At 40.4% G+C, this 25,376-nt stretch overlaps 1 protein-coding gene across 5 annotated transcripts; it reads right to left on the bottom strand.

The window, feature by feature from the left end:
* Positions 1 to 1,760: 1,760 nt before the first annotated feature.
* Positions 1,761 to 25,098, bottom strand: LOC144208175 (trinucleotide repeat-containing gene 6A protein-like). 5 transcript variants are annotated; one of them, XM_077733885.1, is made up of 27 exons: positions 24,815 to 25,098; positions 23,711 to 23,760; positions 18,453 to 18,524; positions 15,469 to 15,761; positions 15,080 to 15,127; positions 12,691 to 14,706; positions 12,390 to 12,570; positions 11,774 to 12,240; positions 11,367 to 11,498; positions 11,121 to 11,279; positions 9,758 to 9,946; positions 9,500 to 9,663; positions 9,006 to 9,083; positions 7,457 to 7,615; positions 6,712 to 6,852; positions 6,390 to 6,506; positions 6,147 to 6,266; positions 5,906 to 6,001; positions 5,672 to 5,846; positions 5,431 to 5,535; positions 5,100 to 5,270; positions 4,878 to 5,018; positions 4,614 to 4,721; positions 4,122 to 4,352; positions 3,928 to 3,998; positions 3,712 to 3,851; positions 1,761 to 3,348 (listed from the first exon to the last, which is right to left on the bottom strand). In XM_077733885.1, the coding sequence occupies exons 5-27, from the start codon at positions 15,123 to 15,125 to the stop codon at positions 3,000 to 3,002; spliced, it is 5,556 nt and encodes a 1,851-aa protein (XP_077590011.1). In that variant the 5' UTR covers positions 15,126 to 15,127; positions 15,469 to 15,761; positions 18,453 to 18,524; positions 23,711 to 23,760; positions 24,815 to 25,098; the 3' UTR covers positions 1,761 to 2,999. The 5 variants fall into 5 exon arrangements, with proteins under 5 accessions (XP_077590011.1, XP_077590009.1, XP_077590010.1 ...); XM_077733883.1 differs by having other exon boundaries at positions 5,431 to 5,571; positions 24,815 to 25,097; XM_077733884.1 differs by lacking the exon at positions 15,469 to 15,761 and having other exon boundaries at positions 5,431 to 5,571.
* Between the last annotated feature and the right edge of the window lie 278 nt (positions 25,099 to 25,376).

Genomic DNA, 25,376 nt, shown 5'->3' on the forward strand with positions numbered 1-25,376 from the left:
TCCAAAATTACCCAAATTAACAATATTTGCACATTGATATTGGTTAAGAATAGTGTTGTCTTTATTAGGTGATGCCATTTTCAATTGTTTTGCATGTATTCCTTAAATGTGCTTGGTAAGAAGAGACATTTTTCTAGGTATGGACACCTTGAGGCTATTGGGTGGTACTACTGTGGTTTACGGAAAAACCTAAACGTAACAATGCAAATTAGACACAGTGTTATGTCCAACAACTTTACATCACTTTGGTGATATATTGTTATATCGTACAGCACTTAGTGGGTCTATAACCTTATTCTGACTCCGTTCTAATTGTAAGCTACCAAGGAGACAACTCGCTGCAGTCAGCAAATCACCATTTTACCCATTCAAACCATGCACAGCTTATCCAATCACAAGCACACGTTCTTGCCACTCATGGTGGCCTATAAGTTTAAGACCACCAAGTGCAAAATCCAAGGCTTCTCACTTTTTACCATGTGAGTAATCACAAGTAAAATAAAATATAAGTTCAATGTTCCTCTTGATCAAAATATCGAAGAAATAAAAATCACTTGTCAGCAGCCATTGACGCTGAAAGACCTCCAATCAGGTGGTTGTTTTCACCCCCCCTGCTTCGAATTGAAATGTCCATCCTTCTTAATGGCTGCCAATTAATAAAAAAAACTTTGTGGAATTAAGTAAACTATGTCATTTGATTGAATTATTTGGTAAAGCAGTTCAATACTGACGCACGCACAACTGTGGCTAATACTTGTTAAATAGTCACATCTCTGCTTTAAAGTAAAGCCGACGCATCACACTAGTCAAATAAAAACGTAGTGACGGAAGGGCCGCAAACACACACACACAAACACACGAGTTTAAGGTCCATGGCTTCACTAATGCTCATGTGCACTCAGAAGCTTTTTTTGAAAGCGCCCCTAAATACCCCCTTACAACCCACCCAAAAAATGAACATTGAGCTTATTAGGAACAAAAACAGCTAAACTAGGCCATCTATAAAATAACCTGGACGCACATTCACTCATAACTGATCAAATTAAGACACCCCCCCCCCCCCAGCACAACAATACAATCATATTCCATTTGTAAACAGGTAGAAGCCACTTGACTTGTTGCATCTGCGGACACAGTTGGGATCAAGGCAATGAAATGTGGACGACTTTTGCTTCACTGTTAAAAAAAACAAACAAAAAAAGTCGGTTCTGATTATTTTTTTTTCTTCCTTTCCAAAACTTTTGTGGCAATGATCGCTAAATAATCCGTTTAAAATGTCACACTGAAGGAAACATTTAAAACGTGTTGTCAGACGTGAGAAAAAAACAAACAAAAACAACAACAAAAATCACCTCTCAGTAGGTTGTGAGAAGCTACAGTATGCATAGATACAGTTTCGCCTTTCTCTTGGTTTTTACATTCCCACCCCCTGTTGATTTTAACATGGGTGAAGTGGAGGACACACACACACTCACGTACATGCACACACACACACACTTGGACCCCCCCCTTCCCCACAACCCTCAAAAGACAGCATATTGAAAGCAGTGTGTTGAGCTTCTCCAGCTTAAAGCAGTTATTTGGCAGAGAAAAGAAACTTACAGACCATATTATACATCATTTTCAGTGCTAGAAGTTGGATTTTCCTTTCCTACCAGGAGTAGTAATATTTTTGTTTCTATTTTATTCTTTTTTTATTTTTTTTGTATTTTTTTTAAATATTTTTTTTTAAAGATAAACTACGGGGAGCAGGGGGGGGGGGGGGGTTGGGGGGACTGGCTTAATTTCCTGAGAACCATTGCTGGTTATTTAGCAGACAAAGAGGAATAATTCAAATAACCAACACCATGGCCAAAAACACTGATCCGAATTCCCAGAGTTACAAAGCGTCGTCTTCATCCTCGATTAGATTTTTTTTGGTGAATTTTTTAATGCTTTATAAATGTTTTAGTCTTTTTTTCCACTTTTTTTTTTAATATATATATAATATTTTTAAGCATTTTCTATTTAACTCCATCATCTCCTAAAATGAAGGATGAGCACACATTCAGCCTCCCAAGTCTTGTAAACAAGAGGTTGCAGTGTGGCACCTCCAAAATATTGAAAGCCTTTTCTGAAAGTGCTGTTCCCACCCATAGCCCACTCGAGGACTCAAGGGAGGGTTTTCTAGATTGGCCCCGGCCCCTACATTAGGGTCGCTGGGGCTTGTTAGTCCCAGCTCCGGCTACAGTCCTTTAGCACTGCAGAGCTCGACGATCTTTAGTCCTCAAAAAAACATTGGTGCAATACTTTTTTTTCTCTTTTTTCCCCCCTAACTATCCCCAAATAACCTTCCCAAGTTTTTCTTCGTCTTGAACAAAGCCGTTGATCTTGAACTCCACGACAACGCAGTAAGGTAGGCGTGCCAAGGCAAGAGAGGAGCGTGCACAACCACACATACACACACACACGCTTACACAAAACAGCCACACATACACAGTAAGGACCTCAATGAGTAAACAGCTACACTGGAAAAACTGGCTGCTCCCTCTATATTGCAGATTAAATATTACTGAGGAAAAAAAAAACACATTCAGTGCAAAGTTTAAAAAGCTCATACTCCAACATTGTCGGCGAAAAAAAATGGAATTCAAATAAACATTGCAAATGAAAAATCTATACATATATATATGTGTGCATATATCTATACACACACATATACATGTATATAATGTTGATGAGCTCGATTGAAGCTTTTTTTTCGGTGTGAAAGAGCACTACCTGGAAGCAAATATCCATCCGTTCACATTATAGAATTGGCCTGCAGGATTCAAGTATTCCGACTGATATGTTTTTGGGCTAAAACAAAGTGGACATATGTGCAGAGAGAGAAACGTAACTAGTTTTCCACGGGGGAAACCCCCGTTTTGTTGAAAATCTTGTCATAAGCGAGTAGTGCCACTGCTGCTTTCATTTTGCTGATTATTGACAATTCTCCACTGACCATTGCGCATACTTGCTCAAATTGAGTCTCCAGCACCTGTCAGATGATCCACTGGGAGGAAGCTGATGGGCGAAGGGCTGCCGATCCGTCCCCCCTCCGTGCCAACGGGGTTCCCCCACAGGCTACTGGAATAGTTAGGCCCGCCCCAAAGGGAGGAGCCGTGGAGATCGCCGCCATTCCATTGGCCAGCCTCGGCGGCGCGGCTGCTGGGGAAACTGTGGGATTGATCCATTCTGCTCTGAGACGAGCCCATGGCCTGCCAGGCGGAGGAGGGCGTGGCCAATGACTGCCCTTGTGCAAAGAAACGGTTGATTTCCTCCTCGCTGGCAAACTTGGCCAGAATAGTCGTGTTCCCCAAAACACACCTGTGCACAAGAGGAGAGGTTGGTGACCTGAGTTATGTGTTTTGCATACTATATCAGACTGGAGGAATTATCTTCAAGTGCCAACAAATGTTTTACTCTGACAATGGACAAGACCCTACCAAAAGAAGCAAAGTTTTAATCCGATCATACCTGAAAAATCAACAAATATTGTGTACTTTCCCAGGAAGAATTAGCGCATTTTGCAATAGTTGTATCGTAAAATAGTATAGATTGAGTTACTGTCTTGGGTATGATGGCAATGATGTCGTATAGCCAAATTGTGAGCTAATCCTGAGCCGAGGATCGCTTAATAATAACTAGAAGTACCCAGAGAATCCCACCAAGGGGCCCTACTGCTCTTACATGTGCAGGCTTTTCTGGGCCTTGGCAGCCTCATCCTTGGAGCTGTAGCAAACCACAGCATTACCATGTGGAAGATTGAGGTGGAATGTGTTCAGAGGGCCATGTTGCATACACAAAGTCCTCAGTGTAGAGCCGTCAATCTACGGGATTGTAGAAGCAAAGTATAATGTCACAATACTAAATGGAAGCAAATAATAGAGCTTTTTGTGAACATACCTGAGGTGTGAGGTTTTTCAGAACAAGCCATTGGGTTCTCCCTGAGCTGCTGCCGTCACCCCAACTTGAACCTGACAAAAGATTGATTACTAGGATTGTCCCCTCTTCGATCACATGAACGTGAGTCGGCCTGAGCCAGTCATTTTTAGAGGCTCAAGTAAAAGAAGAAAAAAGAAAGTGTAAATATTCCTCACCAGGTGCATATGTGTTGTCAGTGGAGCCCCACCCACCCAGTCTCAGTACTGAGCCATCCCAGCCGGAGGGGGCCGAGCCGGGCTTCTGACTGGTGAGACCGGGCGGAGGTCTAGATGGGGCCGACACAGACAGCGACTTGGAAGGCAGGGGGACCTTCCACAGCTCATGGGCCAGAGAAGAGTTGGACACGGAACCGACGCCGGGAGACCACTTTGATTCATTGGGTCTGGCTGCATTGACATGAAAAAAGCATAACAACCTTTACAACAAGGAAGCAAACTACTGTTCTATTAAAAAGGTGGCCTGCATTTTTTTTTTAAATCCCAATTTTCATCCATGATTCATTCCTCAAAAATGCCAGCGCCAACTGAACTACTTCAATGGATAAAAGTTCACTGCTAACTAGTTTATATTTTGCGGGAAAGTGAACAAAAACATGGTGTTTTTGTTTTAATAATTTTGTGAACTGGTTCTGGTGATGGAATGCTCACCTGAAGTGCTTTGTGCTGTACTGGTGAGGGAACCGCTGTGGCTGGAGGCACGAATGGATGACCAGGCACTGTTAGAAGGCATCGTGGTGTTCAGTGATGAAGATTGCCCTGGGCAAAGGAGAGGGAGAATTAGGCACATTTTGACCATTGCACATTCTATGTTAGCTATGTTAAAAGCGCTTCCATCCTAAACTCACAACCTTGCCAACAAGTACAAAGGCTATCCAAACTACTCTGTTTGTGTTCACCATGACTTAGACTTACCATTACTCCTGTCCCTGAGGTGGTCTGTGTCACGGACGGTGTTGATGGAGAGGTTATTAATGACACTACCAGGGGTCACATAAGGGTCAGTCTCAGGGTCAATGTTGGGGTAGCCTTTCCAAGGTTCACCAGGTCGGAACTCTACACAAACACGTATGGATATTAGGATCTTTCTTGCCGAAATGTTGTTAACTCAATCCAGTAACATTAGCCCTGGGGTACCTGGAGGCCACGTGACAGTGTTTCCATGGGGTGGGGGAGAATTGGCACGGGACGGCCAGCCGTCACCTACTGAGCCCATTGACTGGCCGGGAGTGCTCAGAGGAGATGGGCCAGGGGACAGGAAGTCATAAAAGGGAGAATCCTCCAGACGCAGCCCTGACGAAATAGCACCTAGCAGACAAACAAAAGAAAAAGAGGAGATCAAAAACACACAAGGTGAGCAATTGAGGAAGGGGAAGGCTGATCAAAAGACTTCAAAAAGCTGTTTGTATCCATTTGTTTTGGACAACTTGAGCTTTCATTTTAATGCTGCATGAAAAATAATTTGTACCAGATTTGCTGTTCTGCTCCAGAGGGTCAGCAACCCACAGTTTCTTCAATCTGGACTGGGGCGGTTCTTTATAGCCTAAAGCTCCGCCAGCATTAGTACCAACACCTATGTCCAGTGATACATTCAGGTTAGAGTTCAAGCCTATTAGAGAAAAAAAAAATACATTTTGCTTAATCATGTAAGACAGATAAAACTTGGGCATTGCTAAATTTTGGAGAGTTTGCTTTAGTAGTTAACATACTTAAAGGGAAGTTGCTAAAAGATCCAAGAGGGGAAGGATCCTTTTGCACATCAGGGCTATTGTGGGGCAAGTAGCTATCCAGGTATGGTTTGATGGCTGATGACTGTTTCAGCAAAGAAGGATCAAGATGACGGGGTGGCTGCATCATTGATGGAGAAGAACCAACAGGACGTGTCTATGTAAAGTAGAAGATGTTAAAAATTATACCAAAGTAAAATAAGATGACAAACAAACCTGCTCAGGCGGTCGTCCCACAGGCATCACTCTCTGGCTCTGAGCCTTCTGCTGCTGCTGTTGTTGTTGCTGCTGCTGCTGGAGAAGGATAAGACGCTGCAAATGGAAAACAAAAATTCAGCCTTTAAAGTTGTACAGTAATCCCTCGAATATTGCGACTTCACTTATCGCAAATTCAATTGCACAACAAAAAAAATGTTTAGTTGAGTTTTTTTAAATTCAGCAATTTATGTCAATTCACCTGGAGCTGGTTCAGCTGGTTTAGTTGAGAGAGCTGGTTAAGCACAGCCACCTGCTGAGGGCCTAACAGGGGGTTCAGGCCCCCATTACCACCTGGGTATTTCAACAGGGGTGGAGGGACCTAAAAACAATTAAGATTGGATATGAACATTGGGATATTTTTTTCCAGGGCTGTGCAAACCATGGTGTTAAAATATATATAATTATCAATAATTGTTGATCAGGTTTAGGATGTGTGCACTACCTGAGAGGGCATGATGGGAGGAGGCACTTGGTTGCGGAAGTTAGGATGAGGGAGTTGAGATTGCAGTCCACCGCGGCCCTGTGCTAAACTGCTACCACCCAGCATTGGGTTTACATTCTACCAGATTAACAGAGTAAAGTAAAACATTTTCATAATATTGAAATGCAAAGTACATTATACAAAGTATGGGTATAAAAAAAACTAATACACATGCCACAGAAAGGGGCTGAATTCCATGCAGCACATTAATAACATCTTGTTGCGAGGGGAGCTCTACAGAGAAAGCAGACATACAACATCCTTGTGATAGTTCTACACTCACCTGTCGAGAGACTCCTGGACTAGCATGGGCAGGAGATGGCCCAGAGTCGAGACAAAGGCTAGTTTGAGTAGAATTGGAAGGGGGAAAACTCATGCTTTGATTGGAGCAATGCTCGTCAGAAGTAGCGTGAGGAAAAGACAGCTGTGGAAGCAAGGCAGATGGATTGCAAGCGAAGGGGAAGCACAGAGCCAGCCAGACAGAGACAGAGAAGTTAGAATGTGGGTAATTTGGGGGATAAATGTAAGTGTGGTGTTATGCTAACATAGAAAACAGGGATGCAACGCATTAGAAATGCTCCAAGAATTAAGCCAGCAAAGCCAAAACCACAAAAACCCCGGACAGGGAATTAAACATTCTCTGTGAAATAACAATTTTAAATTTTAAATTGTACTTTCAATGAGAAATGATGATCTATAGTTTTTGCTGCTAATCAAAACACAATGTAGAAAAAAAGTACACTACAACTCGTCTAATGTAAAGTGCAGTAGATAGTAATGGCCACTACAAGGTGCACCACAACAGTAAGAGCCCTCCTGTGGATCTGTACGATCCACAAGGTTGCAATTTGGAAACCGCTCTCACAATTTTTGCACCTCATTACATATGGCATAAATATATCACCAAAGCAATATTTGTTGTTTTCAAAACGCAATACACAGTAAAATTATTTAAGTTTTGCACTTTTGTACTTCAGTACTTGATATACTGTACTATTCTATGTAAAGGACATTGTTTGCAGTCTTACTTTGTCATAATAAGAGCTGCGATCCATCGGAGACTCTTTGTGTAGCTGGTGTTGAGACCCTGGGTTCTTCCCCATTACTCCACTGAAATCCATGGAGTCCAAGCGCTTGTCCTGCATCACACCTGCTCCGGTTTTCATGGAATCATCAGGGGAATCTCGCTTTAAAAGGAGAAACAGAAGAAAAAAAACATTTGTTTGGACAACTAAATAATAACTACAGCAATGTAATGGTTGTCTATTTGCTTGTCAGGACCATTAATTGTTAGTCAAAGTAGAACTAACAACATTATAAAGTAAAATTTCAATTGTGAAACAGCTCTATTTTTGTAGGCAACTCTAAAATGAGCACAGTGTAAGCCAGAAGTGATCAATTAGACCGCAAAGGGATGCAGGTTTTTGGTCAACCCAAACAATACAACACCATTTCAACAATCCAGTATCTTAAATGTCTATAGGTTGATTACAGTCCCACCCTACCTGAGCAAGCAGAATAACTGCTCAGCTCTCATATAATTGCAAATGGCGATAGTTCGAGCACTGGATTGTCAATCTATCTGGTTATCTACTGTTACAAATGATAACCGTGGCGGTGTCCACCCAAACCACTGTTTTATATCAGCACCTTAAGTAGTTGGGACTTTGTAACAGTCTGTCATTCATTGCTTTTAGACATTCCAGAACATGAGCAATGCCTCAAGCGATGAGGAAAGATGAAACAGAAACAGAAATTATGTATGTACTCTAACCCTTTCCATTAAGCCCAGATGACTTCCAGAATTTTCTATCCATCGGAATCTTTGTGCTTTCGTGAGAAGATCAAATGATTTTACTACTTGTCATGAACAAAAAGGTTAAGGCTAGAGCTGGGCAATAAAACAATAAGAATAAGTATCGTGAAATAATCTATGTTAACAATAATTAAAACTTTCGATAAAAATTCTATAATTTTAAACTGCAATTACACCACCCGCCCACCAGAGAAAGTGGGGACACTGTTGCGACATGGAACCTAGTTCCAGTCCAACACTCCAGAGAAGACGATAAGGAACTGCTTTTAGCATATTAGCAATAAAAGATAACAGAACATTTCTTGACTGAAATACAATGTTTTATCATTTATTCGTTACATTATATTTACATTATTTTTCCATTATTTTTCCTGGTCTAAAAATATGTGTTTTGGTTTGGAACTGGAATGATGTCAAAACATTCAGTTTAGATCAGAAGTCAACAAGTCACAGTTGGGGCATCTATTCAAGAACTCTAGCTATTTCCATAATTTTCATTTTATATCACATGTTTTTATCATTTGGTCAGCACAAGTATTGTAAGCTAGGTCCAAACATGTGAACCACCCTGTCCCCAATGCAAATGCCCGAGGATTGACACAGGCTAGTCCTCATTAGAAAGAGTATTTGGCATGAGATAGCATGAATAACTGAAAATATTTTAAAATAATTAGGTGTTTTTGTGTTGAAGCAGTTTAAGACAAGATAAAAAAATAAAAATAAAATAAACTTCACTGGCATTTGCATGTTTAAATACTTACAGAAAAGTTCATGTTGTTAAACTGGTTCATGAAAGGTTTTATCCATGGTTCATCTGGCTTGTTGACTGGTTTATTCATCTAGAAAGAGAAGTTAGTCGATTATGAACTTTTCGCTCCAATTGTAATGAGATAATAAACATGACAAGTGGACATAGCGCACATTTTAAAAAGCTTCACTGGTGCAGTGTTGGTGTCTACATGGAAAATAGGGCTGAACAAAATTGGTAAAAACTGTGATTGTGGTATTTTTTTGTGTTGCGATAGATCGATATTAGCTTTGGTGAAAAGACAACGGCCATCTTGTACTCATTATATACACCACATAAGGACCTTTTAATGATTTACAGGTAACGGGAAGATCCAATATGCCTTTGTGAATCAAAACAAATGTTAGTGTGTTCAAATTAATAAATAAATCACAAGGGATGAGATCAGTTTTGCACGCACAGATCGATGTTGAAACAATTTATTGTGCAGGTATAGTGGAAACCTACCTTACAGGATCCCTTGTGCTTGTAGTACCAGTTGTTTTGGTCATGTGATCTATTCTCCTGTGGGTTGTTAGTCCACATGCCAATTTCTACTTCCTCTTCCTGATCCCAACTGTTACCCATAGACTCATCACCACACCATGTCTCCATTGGTTTGGATCCAAGACCTAACAAAGGGTAAATATGAAAATGAATCATCAACTAAATAGCTTTCTTTCACCAATGACACAGCAACTGTAGAATATTTAGAACCAACATTACCCGACTTATAACGAGATCCCCATCCAGATGAAGGTTCCCGATTATCCCGAGTGGGTTCATTCCAACTAGAGCGAGTGTCCACTGGCTTCCCCCAGGCAGATGTGCCATTGTCCACTGTCACAGGCGGAGCAGACGCGGGTTCACCCCATGTTGAGGACTCTTTCGGCTGGGAATAAGGCTCACCCCAACCTAAAGATAAGCACAATTAGTATGAAGGTCAAAAAGCATTAGCAAGATCACAACTCAATCAAACTCAATCAGTGCATTGCATAGAATCTATAACACCCCTTGCAAAAAGGTGCCAATTCCTGACTTGGTTGTAAACTAACTGTCATATTAACAGCACCTAGTGCAGTGGTTCTTAACTTTGTTGGAGCTACTGAACAACACCAGTTTCATATGCACATTCACTGAGCACTACTTCCGTGTAAAATGAAATATGATTTTTCCCCCCTTTAAAATCAAGATATATAAATTCCTCACAGGACTGATTGGCCAAGCAATGTCACGTGATCATCTGCAGCCAGTGATGGTCAGGCGGGACATGAAATCGTGAATAGATATGATGAGTCGGTGTGTCTCTGAGGCAGTGGCTCCACCTCTGAGACAGACTCACCTAAACCATTGGGTTTGATGGAACCCAGGTTAAGAAACACTGACCTAGTGTCATATTTGTATGTACATGAAATGTTTCCATTTCCAAATAAGCCAACCTCTGAGAATGCTTCTCCCGAAAACCCTAACAAAAGTCTGGGTTTCTGTTGCAAGTGCAATTGGCAAGCTAGAGAGAAAAGGCGGAAGAGAGGCTAATAAAAGGGGGAAGCAGTTGGGGATGGGGGAAGGGGTTTCAACCATGCTCTTTGCATTCTTAAAGGATGACTCAACCACATTCACAAAAACTTTGCAAGAAAGACAATGGATGTAGTGTATATCTTTGTGGTCTCTGGTCTCTAAGCTTCTCAACAAATACATTTTTATACAGATCTGATGCTAAGTTATCATGTTCAAACAGTGAAAGTTACTACAAACTTAGAGAGCTGCATACTTTAGTATCATTAGAGGCATTCGGGACGAGGCTTGCTCTAACATGTTCATATTAGCTTTATTAATCAGTCATTTTTTCCTCAACATTTTAGAAGGTAATTGTCGATAATTGGATTCCATCATATAAAAAAGTTAAATCCTTTTGAGGCACTTTGAATAACTTGATATACATATAACTTTCAAGACAGTTCACAAGTTTAGGGTAAAAATGTAGAAACTGTTTTTGCTGCAGCACACAACTTGCCCAAAAGGACAACAACTACAGAAAAAATGAAATATCTAACTACAGTTTATTTAATATTCATTGAAAGAAACCTACCGGAACTGCTACCTTTGTCTTGTCCATGAGGCTGTACAGACTGAGAATGAAGCGAGCTATGTAGTGGGTGAGCTTGGTGCTGAGAAGATGGGCCCATGTTGTCCTGGTCTGACTGGCCAGTTCTATTCCACATGGTGACTCCCCCACCATGGTGTTTCACTGTTTTGTAAAGGAAGTCCAAATGACAGTTGAAAGTGAAAATCCTGAATAATCCTCAGAGTAAAAAAAACTGAAAAAAATATTTACCAGGATCACCCCAAGCTGCAGTTCCATCATCAATTTCCATCCGTCGACGGACAGATTCTGGGGAAGGCTCCTCCCACCCAGTAGCGCTATCATCCTTTTGACCCACTGTGGGCATTGGACCTCCCAACCAACCTGAAAGCAGAACCAAACCAATCCATCAGTCAAGCCCTTGAGATATACACCAGCTTCATCAACATCACATAATTGAATAGGTGACCAGCGTACAATGAAAAAACAACTGGAGACTGCAGGTGGAGATACCAGTCCTAATATTCTGATAGTGATTGTTAAGATATTACACCACCTGGTGCAGTTAATTCATGCACAGGCGTGGGTCAGGTATCAGATTTTGTCCAAAAATTATTGAAAGTATACCATTTCTTAACTGCACAGTTCCATATTTTTACCTGTAGGCTTGTTGTTGGTCCTTGACATGCTGGATTCGGGACCTTTCCCCCACTCGTTGGTAGTACAGGAAGACTTAGGATTGGAGTCGCCCCAATTTTGGGCACTCTGGTTGTTTTTCACTGGTTCACCCCAACCCTGGCTTTTATTTTGAAGGTTTGGTTTAGAATCGTTCCAGTTGGAGCCTGGGTTGGGAGTACTCTGGTCTGGAGTATTTGATCCCCCACTTCCTCCCCACGTGTTACTGCTGCTAGTATTAGTTCGCCCTGGCTCACTCCAGCATCCAGATCCTGATCGGTCACTGTCACTGTCCCAGCCCGCAGATCCAGAACCTTTGGGGGGATCTCCCCAGTGGTTGTTAGATACTGTTCTGGAATTGTCTCCAGCAGGAGACCAGCTTTCATCTCCATTGCCCATACTGGAACCCCAGCCTTGTTGCTGTTTGGGCAAATTTGTCCACGTATTGGATCTGAAAGTGGTGAATGAATGTATTCGACAAATATATTTCATCATACAATATGCACAGTAAAATAAATAAATATATATATAAAGCTAGTCATTCAAGATGAAAACATTAAATTATTTCCATTACAAATATTATGAATCATTGTTGCTCACCTGTCATCTTTGCACATGTTTCCCCCTTTGTAGCCAGATTCATTATCCCAGCCACTGGCAGGCCCTTTGTTATCCCAGCCACTGGTAGGGCCTTTGTTATCCCAGCCAGAGGTTGGCTTTGGTTCCCCCCAGCCAGAGTTTCCTTTATCTGGGACCACACAACCTGGGCCGTCACCCCAACCTGTTTATATAAAAAAGGAAGTAGTTACGTACTGCTATCATTTTTGCTGCTCCTTTAAAATGTAACACTTATTCCCTGAGAATATGATGTGGGTCTCATCCGCACTTGAATACCACCTACCTGTGCCTCCAGAAGTCTGGGTATGAGTTGCCTGTGTTGGTGCTGCTGTTCCCCAGCCAGGGCGTTTCCTTTCATCTCCTTTGAGAGCGAGGTAATGCTTGTTGGTCGAACTAACATCCCAAGCAGTGTTCTGTCGTATGGGTGTTTGTCCCCATCCAGTGTTGGACAGAACTCTTGGGTCCACATCAGTTCGACTCTGCAATGGCATGAATGGTGCTGGACTGGTGCCTTTTCTCCAGTTTCCACCTTTTGAGAGGACATTATCTCTGTCTGAGCACGACTGGCCACCAGAACTTTCCGCACTTCCTTCACTTTCTCCGGAACGGCTCCAGCCTGATATGCCGGGCAGGCTTGAACTACCAGGCCCACCACTTCCTATCCCCATGGCATCGTCCTCCAGGCTCTTCCATCCATTGCTAGTACTTCCTTTATGAATGTCAGCATCTGAATGGTTGTTCCCATGGGTTGTTGCCCACTCCCCATTTGACATCTTATTGGATGTGGAAGAAGAGGAGGAAGAGGAGGATGCACTGCTTCCCCAGGGTCGAGGTACCCCTAATGGAGAGTTCATTGTAGTTTGGTTTGGAGTCGCTGGCATTTGCCCTGTAGAGCCTGGGATTTGATTTGTACTGATACCCCAGGGATTGTTGCCCTGACTTGGATTTGGGTTACTGGAAGGCCCTTGATCCCAGCGTGAACCCCCAGTGCTATGGTGGCTATTATTACTCTTAAAAGCAGCAGTAGAGGACATTTGGGAATTCCCAGCCTGCATTAAGGCAGGGTTTTGTGGGTTCACAGTGTCTGAATTTGGAGGACCCTTATCTCCAGAGTAGGCAAATGCATCCCAAGGCGTACCGTAGGTTCCGAGACTCCCTATCTCTCCGTGGAGCTGCTGGGGGGTAGATGAAGGGTTTCCATTGGGCAGCAGACCACCACCTCCTGCTCCTCCAATTGAACCCCAGGAACAATCTCCGCTCAATTGAGTTGAGGCAACAGAGTTAGGTAGGGTAGAGGTCATTGTTGTGTTAGTAGTAGTAGTGGAAGTTGTAGTAGTATTCATCATCATAGTGTTATTTGGTCCATTTGATTCAGTGTTAAGGTTGGTGGGCTGCAGGCCACCATTTCCACTGCTGCTGCTTCCTAACACATTACTGCCTGATGTACCATTATTTACCTCCGTGTCTTCCATCATATTGGTTCTCTCTGGAGCTGCCATGCCACCCCAGGTCAAAAAGGAGCCCTGTTGGGGTGCTATACCCAATTTAGAATTCACACCTTGAGGCTGTAGAGACCTTTGGACCAGGGACACTGGGTTTGGGGTTAAATTTTGTGGCCAGGCACCATGGTTGGGATTGGGGGGTAAGGTATTTGGAGACAGTCCTCCATTCATGCAGGTGGTGCTCTCGCTGGAAGTCATCATGGTGTTGCCTGATTGGGTGCCCCAAACAGTGCTGTTATTAACAAGCTTGTTGTGGTTACCCATGTTATTGCTGCCAACAGTGCCAGATATGGACACCGAAAAGTGAGGGTGTCCAGTGATGTTACTATTTCCATTTTTCGCACCACAGATTGTTCCAACTCCTCCACCATTAACCTGACAACTATTTCCGTTGCTGTCTCCATTCAGTGAAACGCCAACCATCATGGCAGAGGAAGGAGTGAATGTTAGAGAAGACTCAGAGGAAGAAACATTTGCTGACATCATCCCAGTTGTCACAGCAATCGTGGCAAAGTTACTCTCTGAGCCAGTTGACGGACTACAGTCGGCATCCATACATTCTGGCGCTAACTCGGGGTCTGAACCTGACCCGCAGCCAGAGGAGGAAGAGGACGAGGAACAGGAAAAGGAAGATGAAGAAGGGGGCCAGACAGAAGAATTGGTTGAGGAGGGGTTGTTGGATTTGTCTGTGCTGTTGTCCACTAAGACCTTTCCCCAGTTGCTGTCGCCGCTGCAGGGAGATCCAGAAGACCAGGGAGATGGCTCATACTGTGAATCCAAGCCAGGGTGTTCCAGGCCTTTAAGGAAACAAAGAAAAGCCAAGTGTTATGTACTCTATGAAGCAGGAATTATCCTCAAAAATTAAATGCATTGACTACAATAAGTAAGGTCAAAGGGGCTGCTTGGTTCTTTCACCATAGATAAACAGTGCTAGGTTTCCATGACTCTGCTGTCCCTATAGTCTCACTAGTACAGGGCAAACAGGATTGCATCGCAATTAATCAAATTCAAGATGACAGATTATTCCTACTTCAATTTAACTTAATTTACTCCTCACAATCTCTGAAATGCGTTCATAGTCAAGGTCAACGAAAAGGGATTTGCTCGCAAAGAAAAAAAAACACTCAAATGAAGAAAGAGGAAATGAGAAAGAAAGAAATGTGTAGTCACCTGTCTGATTAGGAGAATGGCTGACGGAATCCCGAATGGGAGCCATGCCTGGAAAGAGCAAGAGAAAGTAAAAGCTTTTTCAAACAGTTGGATAGATCTTTACCTGAAGACAAAAGACTGAAAGACAGACTACAAATAGAATGACAACAGAATATAGACTACATGAGAAAAAAGACAGTTGGGACTCACAGTCAGAAAAGAGCAGGCGGTTAATGAGTTACATATTTAAATCAAAAATAATCAGCGATCTATACATATTAGAAGGCTATATTTTCTTAATTTACCATTAATTGCAATTAATGTCTCAAACATTAGAATGTTATGAATGAATACTTGTATTTTATTTTGACTGCACTGGGGACACGGGATGCTTTCATTTTTATGCAGACCTGTGTGGTCAGCACGTGGCTGCAGCTCGTGAATGGTCTTGAGAGCCTCCCTGGGTTGACAGGAGACCTGGTTTCCTCTGGTTCCCAGTTTGACGAGGGACAGTGTGACTTCTCTAGCAGGTATAGCCTCAAGGGTTTGGGGTGAAGAGGCAGGGTTGATCAGAGTGGGCAGCTGGTTGATCAGACGCCCTTGGCATCGCTGAGGACTTGATGAACACTGAATTTGTGTTTGCACATATAATTGGGGAGGGAGATCCCGTAGGGCTTCTTAAGGGACTTTGTGAGCACTGGTCCTGAAGATAAACACAAAAATTGGGGGCGGTTTTAATTCAGATAAAAAAAAAAAAAAGTTCTACTCAATGGAGCTTTGGACTGTTAATATAAACAATTGATTTTGCCTGACAATAAATGTCACAATTTAATTCCCCACTGAAGTTTAGACAGCCCTATCTTTCTACAAACAACACCATTTAAAAAAATTCACGTACCTACCACTAAAACTACTCTCTGTAATGAGACTTTGTTTAAAATTAATGCACAGGTAGACTGCCAAGATAGTTTTAGGCACAAAAAGCTGCAGAGTGATTAGTGTTGAAGTATTTAAATTAGAGCTGGGTGATAAAACGATAATGATATTTGTAGCTGCTTTTTGTGAACAAAAACATATATATATATAAATAGTGGAAGACTTCAGTCAAAGTGGACCGGTGTATTTGACAGTTAAGTGTATAGTGTGTCCCACACTACTGACCTTTTCAAAAAGGTTAGAACATGTTTCAGCTTATTCTGCTTGGTGCAGCCAGCACTTGGGTTTATTTTTAAACTTTGCATTTAAAAAAAACAGTACTTGATGTACTAGTGAATGAAATGAACAAAACAATGAAATGTGCATAATGCAAATGTTTGCATGAAATAAAACTTAATCATTACAAGGGTTCCATCTTTCTATTGCAATCATAGCTTTATAGCACCCATAATCACTTTTGCTAATAATGAACCATTAGTCCACTGAACCCATCTTAATTGGTTTTCTATAAAAAACCATCATTTGAAGAGTAAAGCAATAAGACAGACCCTGGCTTGTTGACAAGACACTGACGTCTGCTCCATCTTTAGTTAGTCCCAGCTCACTATCTGAAGCCCTCGGCAAAGTGCCAACATCTAGAATTTAGCTGTCTACAAGCTGCTTAACCATACTTCACAATCAATCACAAGACCAGCAAAACACAATGGTTTCCAGAAAAAAAAAAGGAGCAACAACCTCCAACAAATACACCAAGCCCACAAAAAATAATCTGGTCCATTCCAGGGAACCAAGTTGTTTACATCTCCAAGTATGACTCAAGTGATTGATTTACATGGCTATGTACAAGCCTTAAAGCTACTTAAGACTTTAGAATTGTTTTTCATCTTACAATCAGATCTCAGTTTGGCCCATAAAGTTGGCAGCGTTGCCACAGCTGCAATCATATTACAGACAGTATGTCATGTTGGAAACAGAGGAAAATTTTGACAAAAGATGTTGGAACAATTATAAGTATGAAAAGTGTGTGTGTGTGTGTTGGGGGGTAATGGACGTTGGAAAGAGAAGTGACAGCCCTCTTGGAGATTGATGTGAGTGGAATGCAGCTGCAGCTTCTAACATGTATGACAAGGCAAAGAGGTCATCCAGTGAAGAGTGCTGCCTGAATTCTTGTATCCAACCCGTTTTACTGCTACTTGCCCAAATGACATAGTCGAAACACTTAGCTCCTCCTTACCAACTAAAATAAGTGTGTCAAGCCATTAATGACATACAATGTCATTGTTTCATGTATAGATTTAAGGAATGAGTGTAAATGGTTTTACTGAGACAGATACAAGCATCCATGCAGTTATGATACATTGGTACATATATTTCCTTGCGTACACAAAAAAACTATATAAATGGTAAAACAAACGATAACAGCTTGCAAATTACTGTACATGCACAACAGTCTGGATTTGAACTGTCAAAATAGTTAATGATACAACTCAGAATTGAGGAAAATTTTGTTTATATGTTCATGAAAACAATGCAGATAGGCAGGTGGAATTAAGTTTCATAAAATGTCATTCAAGTTGTATTAGCGTCATTTGAAAAAGAAACAATAAAAACAGTACTTGTTTTCAAGTTTTAGTGTCCATTATGAATTCAAATGCAGAGTCAATCAGATTATTAGGACCATTTGTGCGTAAGACAAATTACAGTCTTTAAATCAAAAACACGACTTAATTACAGTTGTGCATTAAACATGGGCGATTATTATGGGTGATTACAGAGGTAAAAAGCTGTTAAAGAAAGTCTGTTGGTATGGTAACACAGGTTAACACGCAACTCGTACAGGCTTGTCAAGATGGCTGCGTCAGCCATCACTGCCACAGTGCTTCTCTACCAAGTGTGGAAGGAACCAATTAGCAAATACAGCAGCTGCCTCTTTAATAATCCCACCATCACACTATCACAAGTTGAAAGATGCAAGACAGTCAAGCATCATGCGCTGACGTAACAAGTGCATGTGGTCAAGAAAAGATAACATTTCTAAGGATGGGAGGGGTTTCACGTCTCTTCACTGATACAAACACACAGAAATGTGTAAATGAAAAGCCTTAAGCGTTTGCTTATGCGCCAGTATCCGATTGTTTTCATTTCCTTCGTGCCATTTTATGTCGGGTCAATCAGCACCAACAACACACACCTGAATTTATTCAGAGAAGTTTGCCTTTCATGATGGTTGTATATATAACTAGTAAGGATTTTTTTAAAGGCACTCATCTACAAGGGGTTTTGATTGATACTGCACTACACTATTTTCCATTCTCATTTCCTTTGGAGTCAATATGTTTAATGAAAATGGCAAGGACAACAACAAAAAACAAAACACCACCAAAGACAAGGCTATAAAACACTTAGGACAAACCACAATTTAAAAAGGTTTGTTTTTTTAACATTAACATCCTTTTACCTTTTTTCCAGTCCTGTCTCTTATCCTCTTTCCTTCTCAAAATTCCATCCAGTGTCTCTGTGGTTGAATTCCCTGTTGAAGACAATGGGAAAATGCTTTAGAAAGCAATTAAAATTAAGAAAAATTACAAATTGAAAGCTGATGATAAAGCAGCAAGCATTGACAAGAACACAAATGTATAATCACTTCACTATATATTAATCAAATAAAGACTATTTATTTTTTAACAGCTAAAATCTCATTTTATATGTTTGGTGTTATTCAACCACTGTTACTGTACACTTTCCCAATTGGATGCTACTGTTCACAACGTTTTCTCCAGGTGTACACCTTGAAGGCTGTGTTTAAATCCATTAATGGGATTACAAGAACAGGCTAACCTAATGATATAAGTGGACATAAAAAGATGCTCAGACACCACAATGACATTGAAAAGTTCATATTGAATGTGGTACCAAAGAGTATATGACAAAGTGGAAGGTCATGTTTGGGAAGTATGAAACAGTAGAAAATTTCTATTTAAAGAAAATTTATTTTACATTTAATATTGCTTCAAAATGACTGAATGCGTCACCATAGCACAGTCATCCAACATCCAGGGGTTACAGATGGTCCCATGTAGCTATTTGTTGACTTCATCACGTCAGTTATACAAACAATACGCTTTGGAGAATCTACAGATTTTGAACAAATACGAGATTAGGCTCTCTTCATTTTAAATGTAATTGATGCTTTAGTTAGTCGTGGACTTAGTACCAAAACATCTGCTTTAAAATCAGTCCTGGAATTACCGCAAAAATATTAGCTTCACAACCATCACTTATCTTCCTGTAATTTAGTAAGGAGGAAACTCATGTCTTCATCAGTGCAGTGGAAAGACCTGAACATTATCTTTTATTGGTGGTACAAAAGTACCTAGATAGTGAGATTTACAAGACGACAAGAAAACTGTTATTCTTTCCAAGGGTTTGGTCAAATGTGGAAATAACACAAACGTCATTGCTTTATTGGTGTGTGATGCTGTCGTCTCAGAAAGGAATCTGCAGACTGTTTTAAAACCCTGTATGTTCGTGGATATCAGCGGATATCTCCAAATGTTTAAAATTAATATTAACCACATTAATCATGGCTACAGTAAAGAACTGTCCAAATGACGGCCAATCTGAAAATGTTAAATTTAACCCCTTTCCTCATTTTAAGACATTTTGATAGTGTTAATGTTGCTAGTGCCTTCCTTGATTCCCAGAACCCCCCTGCTCTGTGCAGCCTTTTGCTTCACTCCAAGCATCAAGTATTTCAGCAGATGGGTTCAACAACGGCCGACCATAGTGGGAGCCTCCCGGAGAACACACACACCAATACAGACAGCATCTGTTTATGAATGACCTGACAACCACCCATCCCCCGACAACCACAGATGACTTCAAGAAGGGAGGTACCAGGAGTGGCAACAATCAAATAGAAATAAAGACTGGGGCAGGACAGCAAGAAAAAGTCGGACACAAGGTCAACATACCTGCTATCAGAAATTTATTTTACGGTTTGAATAATCTAATTCTAGAACCAGATACTAAGAAAACAAAACATTGTTGAGGTTACCCCCCAAAAAAGCTCATTTTGAACATGGACACCCAGAAGACCATAACAGACTAAATTATTTATAATACTTGTTACAACACTAGAAAAGAAAACATCAAGTAAAAAATGTCAATTTTGCGAAATATTGTGGATACTTAAAATGAAGATTAAAAAAAAACTGCAGTTGTGACCAGCACAATGCTCCTATTTACAACACACCCACAGCCACGTCACCAGACTGATGAGCAGGATTTGCATTCCAAAAATATCTTTTAGCTAAATATTGTCTTTGATCAATTTTAAAGGATTGAAAATATCTCCACTATTCAGTACGCTTTGCACTCTAAAGTTATAGTGAAACAATAGGGAGAAGCATTAAATGTAAAGAATAGAAATGTTCTAAAAAGGCCAAAACTGGAGTTATGCATGTTAATAATAACTTGGAGAATTATACAACAATCTGTTCCAAAATGAAACATAGTATTGCAACCATCGGAGCAAGTTTAAACCGTGAGTCATGAATGGATGAAAGCAGATGGTCAGTTCATAGAACTGCTTCTCATGAGCCCAAAGTAAGGTTGTGCCTCAAGATTAACCCTTTCTTTTTCCTCGTCAACCAGAGAAGTGGACACTTGTAAAAACAAATCTTTTAGTGATGAAATGGGGAAAAACTTGTGAAATATGACCAAGGGTGCTCCCATTTTAAATAATATCACTTTGTAACTCAGTAAGTGATGCCTAATGGGAGGGAAAAAACAAACCAGCATGGTTGCCAAGGGTTCCAAACCACTGAACATTTGTAATTAATAACGAAATACAGTAGCTCCATAATATATTCAAAAGTCTATAGATCAGAACTGAAGAGAAAACAGCAAAAGAAAAAAAAGTAAACAATACAATAAAATACTTTGGGTTCATGATGAGGTAAGAATCCGGTCGTGGTGTCAGACTTATTTTTAAAACACCGTAGGCTTAAGTTTTTTGTGACTTGTATTGAATCATCCAATGATGTCAACTTTAAAATGGAATTGCGTATTGATTCTATTTGTAGCCTGGAGGAACTGGTAATCTTCCCACCAAAAGGCAAAAAACAAAAACTAGGGCATGGTTGCGTGGCTAATTTGCCACGAGCACACTATATAATTTGCATAAGTATGTTTTCACATTGTCTTAACACTGGAGCACTTTCAGTCAAGTAAACACACAATTAAGCTTTTTTTATCTTCTCTATATTACCAGTCCTAAAGTTAAGGGTATTTATGGGTTTAAATAGTGAGTTTTTTAGGAGTTAGGGTGTGAAGGAGGGCTATCATGAAAAATTGCAACAGGAATTTTGCTGAAGAAAATTTGTCATTTGGTTTTTAGGCCATATCCCCACACCCTATAACTCTGGGATAGTATGATATGATGTGATTTTTGGACTTGAGTCCAGTGCGTGCTGTGTATATGAACAAAAACACTAATTGCTAATAAAACCTGTTTGGCGTATCTCGTAGTACAAAAATTACTGTAACCCCCCCCCCCCCTTTCAAATATTTACCGTTTTCCTTTGTGAATAATACAAATGTGAATTTAGATTTATAAGATTAAAAAACCATTTCCTAAAGATAAATTCAGATAAGGACCATTTCTGGGTCAACAACAACCAATTATTCAACTAGGAAAATGGATTACGATAAATTTGATAACCGATACGGTGATTAATCAAACCAGCTCTCATACTAAATAAAACGTCTAGTTGGGGAAATTACACATGCAGGCCATGGACTAGCTGCAGTTTTCTGGATTCTTTGTGTGGCTGCGTGTGGACCAACTGTACCGAGACAATGAGCTCAACACAAACATCTCTGCCCACACAAAACATTAGGACCGTGGCTTCTCATTGAGCGATTTAAAACAGCAAAGCTTACTCAGCACAATGTGGCCGAGACCAAACCAGACCCTACAATACAAGTCAAACGGAACTGCATTTGCTTGCATAAGCGTCAGGTGCCCATCCACTGTTAATACACACATTCCATGTTTCCAGACACAAATTGTTATTAATGAATTTAAAGTCTAAGTAGAGAAAAATGGCCAAGTTCAGGGTTAGTATAATTTCTCCCATTTTGAGGCACCCCAAAATGTATTCTTCAAAAAAGTAGAACAAAAAGTCAATCCAGGTGGGACTTCCAACCACCAGGGCTTACCTTGCCTTCTGGAGTACTTTGTAGCTTCTGCTTGAACTAATATGTTAAATCCCCAGATTTTTCATTGAACAAATACAGAGAACGACAACTGATCATTGGTTCATATAATAGTGATTGACCTCTCGTCTGTTTTGTTGCTTCAGTTTTTTTTTTAATTTTGAGCTCAAGCCAAAAGTACCACAACTGTAACGTCAGCCTACGCAATGAGCATCTACAATAAGACAAAAGTAGTTCTTTGCCACCATAGTGGAGTTCAGAAGTTTTGGATAAACACAATAATATCGTCCTTCCTGTGGTACCTATTGACAACTCGATCTTTGTGAGGGTACAGCAACTATTTGTGAATTTTTCACAGTACTAATACTAGATAGACAGTATCACTACAAGATACCAGAAACTGGTTCTCTGACAACACTCATGAAAAGGCTAATTAAAATAACCTAACTCTATTGGAAATTCCATTGAAGAAAAAAAAAAACGGATTCAGGATAATAAGGATAACCTGGTTAATTTGTCTGTTAAGTCTTTGAAACGTGCATCTTCAATAACAACTGAGTATGAGTGACATAACAGAAAAATCAAGAAAAAAATTAATGAAAAAAATTACCAAAAAATTAGAACTTTACGCAACAATGACTTATTGTGTACACAGCTTGGTCACTGGAAGGGAGTGTGGCACTTAGGAGAGAAAAAGACAAGAACAAGAGGAATGCAGTAGAAGAATGAACCTTTGTTGATATAACTTTTATATGTATGTGGGGGTTTGTTATTCAGGCTGGGCAAAAAGTATGAGTAAACTTGAATATTCTGTTTTGAATGAATATTCTCTAATTCGTTCCATGGTCCTCACACAACAACTATCAAAACCCTTTAAGGTGACATGTATGTAAGAGAGAATCTCGTAAGAGACAATCTTGAGACATGGATAGTGGTTGTTGTGAGACAGCCAATTGAATTGAATGCTTTTATTGTCATTATGATATAGAATAGGGGCGATGAAATGAGCCCAATAGAGGGTAGCATTTTTTAAGTGAGAATCAATGCATCCGTGACAATATTTTCAAAATAAAATAACTGATAAGGAAATGCATTTACTTTTTGGGGGATTCCATAACTTGGATCTTTTTCGTCACTAATTTGCATCTAGAAAAATTTGTAACCTGAAAATTTCATATCTAGAGGTATGACTGTAGCTTGCTTTTCTCTATTGCAGAATATCATTGATTAATTTTATAACCCATGCATCGATAATTATTGTTTCACCATATGTAGAGATAATTGTTATTGTGAGCTTGGATCCCACATCACATTTGCAGATACACAGCAGTTCCTACTCATAGGTGACAAAGCATAAAAACAATTTAATAACTCTTCTCGGGCATTGACTACCTATCATCGTATCCAAATTACACTATATAGATTAGATAACTTTATTCATCCTGTATACGGGGAATTTCACTGTTACAATAGTGCTCATGATAACTTACAAACCTGTTAAGATGCGTCAGTTTCTTTGGTGGCAAAAGCTTCCAATTCCAAATCTAGATTTAAGGAGAGAAAAAAAAAGTTAATTTCTCCAAAAGTTGCATGGCACAAAACTCTCAGCCATCAAATTAATTGGCTTGCAATGGGTGTTGACTGATAATAAAACGAAAGACAAAACGGTCATAAATAAGCTGTAACAAATGTCTGCAATTAAAAATGATTATAGTCGGCGAACCTTGCCAGGTATGCTGAAAATCAAGTTACTCTTGACAAAAACAACAATAAAAACGAAACAAACCACTGTCGCGCATTTTATACCCGACAAAGTTTGAGAATATTATGTGTGAAGAGGGGGAAAAAAGACGAGCGAGAAAGTGCGTTTAGGTAAGAGTTACAGCTCAGGTCTTGATCGGCCATTATCTCCTCAGCTGTTGGCCCACTCACGGCTTTAACCAACATGGCTCCTCTCGACTCGACTACTATTTTTCCACCGTGACCCACCCTAGCAAAGGCATTTTGGAAAGTTTTGTGTAAAACAATGTTCCGTGGAATCGTCTGAAACACTTAATCAAGTATTGCAAGCCCAAAACTAACGCAATATAGTGTTGTGTTTACTGTTTACGAGCCAGCGGATGGGTTGCCGACAGAGGGTGTTATAATCGATATAAAGCGAAGCTGCACAAATACCCACTCGAAAAAAATGCATTTCCACTGCACCTTTTCGGGAAATAAAGTCACAAAACCACAATCGTCACACGAAAAAGGATGCGCAAGGGAAGGTGAAAGCCGGGCAGTCGTTTTGCACGACCGCCAACAATCTGCGTCGTTAAATTAGCATGGTGGCTAACAGTAGCTTCAAGCTAATTTTACGAATGGTACATGTCCCGTAAGGTTCGATTTCAAAGTAAATATTTGTAAATGCACGAAGATTTTTTTTTAATCAAACGACATAGCTCAGCTTGGTCTTCCAAAACCACAGCGGCGACAACTGCGGCTCAACTTATCGGCGTCAGTCGTTTCTGTCTGCTTCGAATGACGGCCGGTAAGGTTACATGAGCACGGCAACAGAAAAAAAAACAATGTCGTCCTGTAAGAAAAGAAATACCTCACCTCATTGAAGAATAAAGTGCAACAGAGTGGAAAAGGAAAGCCGACTGTAAGGCTTAAAATAATTTCTTGAGCGCGTTTGCAGCATCTAAGAGGGGAGGCAGTCGTCCTGCATGATCGCCATTTTCTTCTTTAACTCGATGCTGCTGGCTAACCTTTAGCATTTAGCATTCAGCTCGAGAGCTGCTGCTTTCGCCGCTGTGCGCGTGCACGTATGCGCGAACAACGCCGTAGGGACGAAAGGAGAATGGGGGCGGGGGCCCGCCTGTGCTCGTATGTAACTGGGGGAGGGTGCTAGTAGTGGTCGGGGGGCTGTGCAGGAAACATTCTCCACTTCCTCTGACTGAACCAAACCCATTGCATGTATTTAAAATTGTTTTATGAGAGCTGTTATAAGATACTAAACATGGCCTGTATTAATTTCAATACATACGCAATATATATATATATATTTCAACACATGCACGTTAATATATTTATATTAGTATTTTAATGAGTACATGCAATTATGAAGTAATTATATGTTCGTAAAAATAAATGATCAACATGAAATTCAATAAAAACA

The sequence above is a fragment of the Stigmatopora nigra genome, chromosome 15 (genome assembly GCF_051989575.1).
Source record: "Stigmatopora nigra isolate UIUO_SnigA chromosome 15, RoL_Snig_1.1, whole genome shotgun sequence".
Lineage (NCBI taxonomy): Eukaryota > Metazoa > Chordata > Actinopteri > Syngnathiformes > Syngnathidae > Stigmatopora > Stigmatopora nigra.

Coding starts and splice junctions, on each gene's coding strand:
- LOC144208175 (XM_077733884.1), bottom strand. CDS start 15,125: ATGGCTCCCATTCGGGATTCCGTCAGCCATTCTCCTAATCAGACAG. Junction 7,616..9,005: donor TTAACAACATGAACTTTTCT/GTAAGTATTTAA, acceptor CTCCTTTTAAAG/CGAGATTCCCCTGATGATTC. Junction 6,002..6,146: donor ACCAGCTGAACCAGCTCCAG/GTGAATTGACAT, acceptor TTCCATTTGCAG/CGTCTTATCCTTCTCCAGCA.